The following is an 8,986-nucleotide window of genomic DNA, read 5'->3' as shown; positions in this document are numbered from 1 at the left end:
TTCTGGGAACACAAAAAACCGTATCAACTAAAAATAAAATAAGTGTTTCATTAAAGCCCCCAATGCATTTGTTAAACAAGAACAATGTGTAGATAGGTAGGGATATACAACTCAGCAAGGTAACTTGCTCTGAGGGATTCGGCCTGCCATTGTACAACTAGTCGTTACCATGTAGAGCAAATTAAGATTGCATTGCTAGCTACTTTGGAACAACACCTTCCGCAGCTTTTTATCCAAGAACATATTTCTTATTTTCCAGGATTTGGCCTCACCTACAACACATTTTGCTAAGAGTAATTTGCAAACTGTGAATGTGATGATAGCCTAATCACTCAAAACTTTAGCAATGAAAATATGGAAAGGCTGTTGTATAAAAAGATAACTAAATAGAATGGTTTAGTTTGACAGAAATAGAAAATATGACTCAGATAGGGAAAAGAGCTCTTTGCCCTTTAAAAAATCACTCTTGTTCTTCCTCTTTCTCTAACACAGGAGGCTTTCAGGGAGAGTCTGGTGATGCTGCATTATTGATGTGATACAGGTCTCCAGTGGAAACAGATGTGATATGTTTGGTTTTCTCTGATAGTCTGGGCTGAACACAAAGAAAGTTACCGAATGTCAGAAGACTCGGGTTCATCGAGACCGTTCAAAGCACACTTTTAAAAGAAGTTCTTAAACAGTAAATCTTACATGTCAAGCCTGTTGCATAACCAAAAATTATATATGTACTGAAAGAAATGTGTCCCAAGTGATTTTGTTGAGACAAACTGCAAATGACATTAAAATGCGTATGTGCAGCTTTAGGATTTGTTTGTTCTCAAACCAGGCACTGATAGTTGGGGTGAAAGACACGTAATAGGCCAGTCTGGGTGAACACAGAATCGCAGAATTGTTGAGGCTGGAATATATGCAATTTAACTGAATATGCATAACCTCTCTGACAGTTTTCCCAACCCGTGTTGTATCCTTTATTTTTAAAAACACAGTTTGAAACCATAAACGTTCTCTTTATTGCCCCTCGGTTTCTGGCAGGCTGTTTTACACATGGCATAGTCTTCTCACACAAGAGGTCAAGCAGAGGTAGAAGAGAGCTGGTTTGGCCCAGGCTAGGTCACACCCCAGCTTCAAGAGGAATCCAAGGCCATTGTACAAAAAGGCAGGTTTGGTCTATCCACCCCAGAAAACCACGCAATGTACGTTAGGAGCAAACCCGAGCCACAGGATGAGTTTTCTGTATTTACTGAGATACCTGCCTGAGCTTTGCCATTCTAGCTCACGGCGGCCCTGTAACAAGACTCGACTAAAGCAATCAGCAGTAATCCCCTCTCATGAATAACAGAAGCCGTGTGAGGGGACACGCTAGATTACGTCTCACTTAGGTGATAGTTTCAATTTAGTCAGTTTTCACGAAGCAGCTCAGAAGAGAACATCGTTTCCCTGTCCCTGCGGAAAATGAGAGATCCTGGATGACATCACTGACGTATCTCAGCTGGCACTTTCTTCTTTCATCCTCTTTCGTCATCTTTTCACCTGCTTCTTGGCTTTCTCCCTAGGCATTCCTGCAGACCTGGGGGGAAAAACCAAAGGTGGGGTGGCTGAGCCTGAGGCTGCTGAGACATCACTGGTGGAAAGGAGACCCAGGGCCTTCCTGCTTCGCGTTTCTGAGCTCCTAAATGGGAGAGGTGGTGAACCCCGGGAAGGACTACGGTGAGAGGAGACAGGACCTCACGCGGTCCGGGACTGGACAGCCCCGGGGGGTCGACATCGGGGAGGAAGGGAGGAGGAGCGAGGCTGCACCTCCCTGCGGCCAGTCACTTGTCGGACGGAGGGAAAGAAAAGGTCAGCGAGCGCGGCGCGGCGCGGCACGGCTCGGCTCGGCACGGCTCGGCACGCACGACATGGCGGGGCGAGGCGCGGCGGGGCAGGGCGGTTGGGGACGGGGCGTGGCGGTTAAGGGCGGGGCCTCCTAGGGCGGGGCCGCCGGGGGGCGGGGCGGCGGCGGGCGGGCGCAGGTGCGCAGGTGGCGGGGGCGGGGGGAGGCGGCCGCGGCCATCCTGCCGCAATTTCCCTGTGTCACGGCTCCCGTCTCCTAGCAACGGTGCCGAGTCCGGCCGGCAGCCGCGGCAGCCGCGCACCGCCCGCAGCGGCGGCGGCACAGGCAGCGGCTCCGACGGGTCCGGCGGCGAGGGCGGGCGGGCGCTGCCGGGGGGCGGCCCCGCGGCGGGAAGGATGCAGCATGGCGAGGGAGCAGCGCTCCCGCGGAGCTCCCTGAGGCGGCCGGCGGCGGCGGGGCCGAGGGGGCGCCCGGCGCTCGGCCCAGCCCCGCCGCCCGCCCGCCCGGGGCCGTGAGGGGCGGCGAGACGGTGGCGGTGGCGGCGGCGGCGGGGCGGGCGCCGCGCGGGGATGCCTGCTTGGGCCGGAAAGTTTCTTCTCCGCGGCGGCTCGGCCGCTTCCCGCGCGGACTTCTCCCCGGTCCTCCTCGGTAAGTGACCGCGTTCCCCCCGCCGCTGCCATCTTGAGCGGCGGCTTCGTCCGCCGGCGATCCCCGACCGACGCCCCGAGGCGGGGGCCCGGGGCTGCCGCCCGGCGGGGCTCGACGCCCTGCCCCGACGCCGGGGAGCTGCGGGGCCAGCCCGGCCGGCGCGGCGCCCCCGCCCTCCCCGCCGCGCTCCCGGCGGAGTCAGCGGCAGCCCCCGGCTGGCGCCCCGGATCTGCTGCCGGAGCTCCTTTGAAAGGGTGCGTGGCGGCCCCAGCCCCGGCAGTCGGGAGCCCGGCGAGCCCCGTCTGTGGCGCCCGGGGGGTTAAACCGGGTCCTGTTAATACCGTTAAAACTCTGTTTGGTCTTTACTGAGCAAGGTCGGGGTAGCGCTTGAGGGCTTTCCTAAGGAGCCGGCGGCGGTGGGCTGGGGTGTGGATGGAGGTTCGTGCGAACCTGCCAGTCCCGGGTTGCTGTATTGCGTTGCGGTCGCTGGTAATGGCCGGTGGTCCGACGGTGTCCTGCCTCGCATGCCGAGCTCTGCTCTCTCCATCGCCGAAACTAAGTGCCAGGCGATGCCGAATTGGGAAGGTTCCTCGGCGCTCATTACCATCTGTTTTCGCCGCGGTGGAGGAGACGGGCTGCTGGCTAGTGGGGCAGCAGAAAGAATGAGATCAACGAACCGGCAATTAAAGCAAAGCATGCCCCGATAATGACACTTTTGCATCAACAAAAAATGCTCTTTTTTTTCCCTTTTTTTTTTAAATAAATAGTTCAGCGATAGGAAATAGAAGATAAGTCTCTGCTCTTTGTTTTGAGCGTGCAGTACCTCGGAGAGTAATTTAACAATGTCCTCGCTGACAACACCCTTCTTTTTCTGGGGAAAATACAAACACAGTAAATGGGACACAAAATTACTGCATATGTGGCAAATCTGGGAATAGAATAGAAAAGAAATGAGATTTAAAAGCTGAACGGGGGAAGGTGCTTACTTAATCACCTTTCAGTGCAATGAATTGGACTTTGTGAATCCTGTAATATTCAGTGCTGTCATCTTTTGCTCCCTCAAAGAAAAAATAACCCGACACTCAGAAAGAGAAAGGGGGGAGGGGATCCTGCTCCTCAGCAGCATGAAGGAATACCTTCCAAAAAGAATTGCAACAGTGCAGGAATTGCTTCTACATGCTGCATGTTGTAGCTCAGATCACTGGAACAGAGAGATGACTTCTGATGGTCCAGTGAAACAAAAAACATAAATGCTCAGTGTTTAGTCCCCTGCCAGTTTCCTTACCAGCAGTCATTGCCATTTCCCCAGGTGACTCGCAAGGGTTTGCTCCTCCTTTAATAAGATTTGACATACCATCTCTTACCTGCCAGCCACCATCTCCCCTTTCTGGGGGTGGGGAGGAGGGGGGGGAATTCGCTGCTGTTACATAACGGTTACCTGGAGCATCGCACATGTTCCCAAACCAGGGATGCCTCTGGACAGGTAGGAGATGAATTTCGGTAATATTGCAGATCAAGTGCAAATGACTAGAAAGAAACTTTCACAGGCCACCACTTTCCAGTGTTCAAATGTTTCCCTTGCACAATTCATGGTAATTCCTTTCCTACTCATTTAAGAAAGGCAGGTAATATGTTCAACCCTCCCCCCAGTAATGTGTAAGTAGTGTAGTGGAACAAATGGTATCCATAGATCAAATATACTGCCTTCCTACTTTTATTTCCCCCATCCCCTCAACTCCTGCGTGACGTCACTAACCACAGTCAGTGTGCAGCGTAACCCCAGACCCTGTTAGTGAGTGGGGCTCAGCATCCTCTGAGCTCCCGTGCTTTGCAATCTCTTTCTGAGACTAGCAAGATTGTTTTTTTGTTTACACCAGCAGATACCACTCCCTCTACCATTCACCTGGAGTGTAAAGAAATTAATTAGCTGTTTGGCAAGAGTGTAATGGGGCACGTGGCTGCTTCGATGCTGTCAGTCTGCCTGTCTCTTTCTCACACACAGGAGCTGTGTGGGCAAGGGAGATCGGCCTGTTGGTGCCACCCCCGTCCCACTTGTTGAGGGTTTTAATTAGCAGGAGTTTGAATGAGGAACAGAGACACCTCTTGTGCTGCAGGTCTGCCCCTGGGCCTCATCCTCTTCTCTTCTCCCTTTCACTGCAGGAGCTGGAGTGGCCATAGGGGGCAGTGCTTTGGGTAGCCAGCCATGATCGCCACGGGAGGCCTCCTGAGGATCTCAGCTAGGAAACAGGACCCCTTGCGACCCCAAAGCCAAGTCCCCAAACGCAAACGCAAGACCAAAAAGAAGCGCAAGAATGATGTGGTGGTGGTGAAAGGCAAGCTCAAGCTGTGCTCTCTCTCGGGGCTCATCGCCCTCTGTGGCATCCTGGTACTGCTGGTGGGCATTGCCTTGGCTGTGGTGGGCTACTGGCCGAAGCCCAGCCAGGTGTACAAAGAAGGCAGCTTCAGTGGTGGCCGGCACCTGGCACCGCAGGGTGGCACCCCCAAGAACCGGTCCCGGAGCCAGGAAGGGGCACAAGCAGGGATCCATCTAGAGTCACCCCCCAGAGTCAACACCTCCACCACTGCTACCACCCGGGGTTCTCCACAGTCTTCCCCCACTTCCTCGTCCCCCCAGGCCTCGGTGGGTTTCCTTTTCCGTCTTTTCTCCAGCTACTTGCATTCAGACAAGCTGAAGGTGCTGGGCCCCCTCATCATGGGTATTGGCATCTTCCTCTTCATCTGCGCCAATGCGGTATTGCACGAGAACCGTGACAAAAAGACCAAGATCATCAACCTGCGTGACCTCTACTCCACCGTCATTGATGCCCACAGCCTGCGGGCCAAGGACGGAGGCACCCCAGCCTCAGCCCCTCTCAATGGCTTTGTCAACTACGTGCAGTCCCGGGGCCTGGAGCTGAAGCCTGGCGGTGAAGGCCTGGGTGCTGCAGCCATGCTGGCCAAGAGCTCCTGGCCACCAGGACTGGGTATCTCCCTTTCCCCGCCACACCTGGCGTCCTCGCCGCGGCGTTCCTCCTTCTGCACCCCACCGCAGCCGCCCAGCCTGGCCGAGGCTGTGTACAGCATCTACCGGGAGCGTGCTGCCCTTGCTGGCCACGCTGTCACGAGCCCACCCTGCAGCCCGCCGGAGAGCTGGGGCCAGCACAGCACAGCCAGCTCCATTGTCGGCTCTTCACTGAGCGCTTTCACCCTCCTGCCCTTGGCACCGAGTGGTGGAGGGGGAGGCTGGCAGAGGTCCCCTGGTGAGTGGGGAGCCCGGGAGATCCCACGGGGGGAGTTTGAACTGAGCCTGACTGACCTCAGCAGCAGCCACATCAAGGGAGGCTGTGGGACAAGGAGGCATAAGCTGGTTCTCAGGCGGCAGAGCACCAGCTGCTTGCCCGATGCCAGGCGTCCCCTTTTCCCTGAGCCACCTCGGTCCCCGGCAGTCAGCAGGGGCCCAGACTCCAGCCGCCTGGCAAAGGCATCTTCTAGCTACTCCAAATCTCTGGATCTGGGGGGGTCGGCCCCCTCAACCCCTCCTGCCATCACCAGGACGGACTCCCGGAGCTCCCAGTCTGAGCCTTCCAGCAGCAATAAGGGCTACAGCCACCTGGAGGAGGCAGGCACCTCCTTGGAGTCAGTTGCCAACACCCCAGCCAGTAAAATTCAGGACTGTGAGGAGGAACCAGCTGAGAAGACAGACACCCTCAAGGATACCAGCAAAGAACAAACAGGGGAGCAATCCCAGCAAACTCAGAGGCAGTACACAAATAAAGAGAAACTTTTTATGATTTCTAGGTCACACCCTGCATTAGGGCTGGAGGACGGGGAACTGGAGAGTACTGGCATCTAAACAAAACAGAGAAGGCACGAGGACACCTTGCCACCCTCCACACCTTCCCCCCTTTTCCATCTCCTTGTGGACTTAGGAAACTGATCAATATCCAAAGAGCTGCAGTATATTACCCTTGAAAATTGAATTCCATAGATCCTGCAGACGACTTCAGGAAGAAAAGAAAATCCTTTCTGTCCGATGGTGATTGTATGTTCCATGCAAGCCAAATTGTATTAAATATCCACAGTCCAGCAAGATCTTTGGATCAGATTAATACAATTTCAGACGGTATAACTGTGCACTTTACTGTTTTGATTTCCAAGTGCCCCTTCTTCTCCTCTGATTTCTTTCTTGCTGATTTTCCACTAACTGCTTGAAAACCACAGTCACCTTCTTAAGCTCAAGAGCAATGTGGTCTTCAGATCAAGAAAGCCGAGCTCTCTCTTTGTTTTGGTTCAATCACTAAAAAGTTTGCAAGGCCTTAAGGTTGACGTACCTTGACAAAGAATGAGTTTGTTTAAATTCTGGGAAAAAATGACAATTTAGAAGAGACTGGAGCGGAACAGAGCTCTGATGATTTAGATAAAACCATTACATTCCTGAATCCAAAATACCTACTACTACGTGATACTTTATGAAGTATTATTACATGTGTATTGACTAATAGCATTAAAAGATTTTTTTTTTAATAAAACATTTACAAACAAAACTGCCATACAAAAAAGTCCTTTATTTTGGTAAGTAATTACAGATATCAGAAAACTTTTGGTTTTATACTGTGAAAGATTATAGAGATGCTATGAGGCCAAAGGTTTTCTTATGCTTTTAAGTGGTTAATTATTTAGGAGTAATTTCAAAATAAATACTGGTTCAGTCTCTGAGAAACCACACTTTAATTCAATCAGCAGATTCTGTCTCCGTTTCTAACAGTGCTCTGTGACAGCTGAAGAAATGTGAGATTTTGACATGCTAATGAAAAAAATTTCGTAAAGGTTTGACCTTCTATTAAAATTAGACTTTTCGTGAGTAACATTAATCTCGAACTGCAGCATATTCTTTCTGGATTTTTCACTTCCCTTATAGCTGTTGCATTAAGCCTTTCTGCTGTTACAGTTCCTATTTGTGAATGCATGTGCATAAGCTTAATTTTAAAGCATAATGACAGCCCTACCAGTCTCGTAGCAGTTGGCCCTATTGAAGTCAGCGGAGGTTTCTCACTGACTTCGGCGTGGTGAGGATTTCTTCTTGCGTGAGAAAAGCATCAGGTTTCCTGAAGGCTGGAGAATGCCTTGTCTGTAGGCAGATTTTTGGTAAAGTGATGAGCTGTTTCATTTTCATAGCTGCAGCACGGCAGGCACTCTTTTATTTTGCCAAAACAGCTTTATGTGCTCAGAAGATTTTGTCAATACTTCAGATTTTAAATATGGATGTGGCATTTCACTGCTACGGGAAGAGAAATCGACATTAAATAAATACAATGTGTAGGCAGGCAAGAGTCTTTCTGTTGCAATTAAAATTTTTCTTACGGTTTCATGTTCTAAAATGCATAGTTACATATTTAACTACTTACATTACAATACACTGCAGAATTGAATATAGCTATCACCATATGCAATTGCATTTAGTAATCCAGCAAAATCCTTTATTAAATAAGGCTAATTTAAAAGAAAAGAAGAAAACAAAAAACAATTTGCCATGTCAGAGTCCTGAAACGGGGGAAGCAGAAAGTGCTTGTTCTCTCAAACAGCAGAGACATCCAGGAGGCAGTATCTTTCCTCCTGTCACTGGCAACCAGTAAATTGACATCAGTGTGACATTTTTGCTACCAAACCGCTAACGCACAGTTGGCAAAAATATGTTGTAAAACTGCCTGGACTGGCATGGGCTGGAATAGGGCACCCCATGAAGCGGTGAGCGGGCGGCTTAGCTGGCGCTGGCATTTGCACCAGTCTTTCCTTTCAGTTCCCCATGGGCGCTGGCCCTGTGCTTCTGCTCCTTCTCCTGTGACTTCCAGCAAGATTTATGAGATGTATCTGAGCAGCGTTACCTGGTGCTGATAGAGATGCTAGTTATTGACACAGGTGAAGACACCCTGTTTGTTATTTTCCACACGAAAACTCTTCGTGGAGGTGCAGGGAAAGAGGCGAGTCATGGGTGCTACTTACTGGGGCATGGGGTTGTCGTGAAGGTGTGGCAGGGGTTTGTTTTATTCCGAGAAGGGGAGGCAAATGCTTTTTTTTTAAATATTCTTAGTAAATAGTTCTTTAGTCATCTGAACCTACCACGTGCTCTGGAAAAAAAAACCCAACTTTAAGAAAGCCTCTGGGTACTTCTTTTAAATTGATTTAAACTAAAGCAGTCCAGAAATTCTTCTGATGATTAATTTACTGCAAATCTTTCTGAATAACAAAATGACAACAGAGTTTGGGTTTAATAAGTAAAATAGCCTGTTCCTGTGTTGCCAAAAAAGGTGTGAAACATGAACTTTCATCAGTCAAGCTGGACTTTTTATAACAGCAGCTAGAAGTGATTTGTAACATAATAAGCAGAGAAAGCTGCCTCTCTCTGTTTGCAAGTTACCCCAAAATCTCTTATTATTTTTGCAAATTTATTAATTAAAACTATTTGTTCAGCAACTTATGTGGTGGTGGAGTTGGAGTCAGAAACTT

The 8,986-nt window shown here is 50.5% G+C and overlaps 1 protein-coding gene across 1 annotated transcript; it reads left to right on the top strand.

The window, feature by feature from the left end:
* The first annotated feature begins 4,685 nt into the window (after positions 1–4,685).
* TMEM200C (transmembrane protein 200C) lies at positions 4,686–6,335 on the top strand. Its single transcript, XM_059815758.1, has one exon. The coding sequence runs from the start codon at positions 4,686–4,688 to the stop codon at positions 6,333–6,335; it is 1,650 nt and encodes a 549-aa protein (XP_059671741.1).
* The last annotated feature ends 2,651 nt before the right edge of the window (positions 6,336–8,986 follow it).

The sequence above is a fragment of the Gavia stellata genome, chromosome 3 (genome assembly GCF_030936135.1).
Source record: "Gavia stellata isolate bGavSte3 chromosome 3, bGavSte3.hap2, whole genome shotgun sequence".
NCBI classification, from domain to species: domain Eukaryota; kingdom Metazoa; phylum Chordata; class Aves; order Gaviiformes; family Gaviidae; genus Gavia; species Gavia stellata.
The sequence above is the reverse complement of the archived record's forward strand: the minus strand, read 5'-3'. Positions and strand labels throughout refer to the sequence as shown.

Bases quoted from the DNA above. Each gene is read 5' to 3' on its own strand.
- TMEM200C (XM_059815758.1), top strand. From the start codon at position 4,686: ATGATCGCCACGGGAGGCCTCCTGAGGATCTCAGCTAGGAAACAGGAC.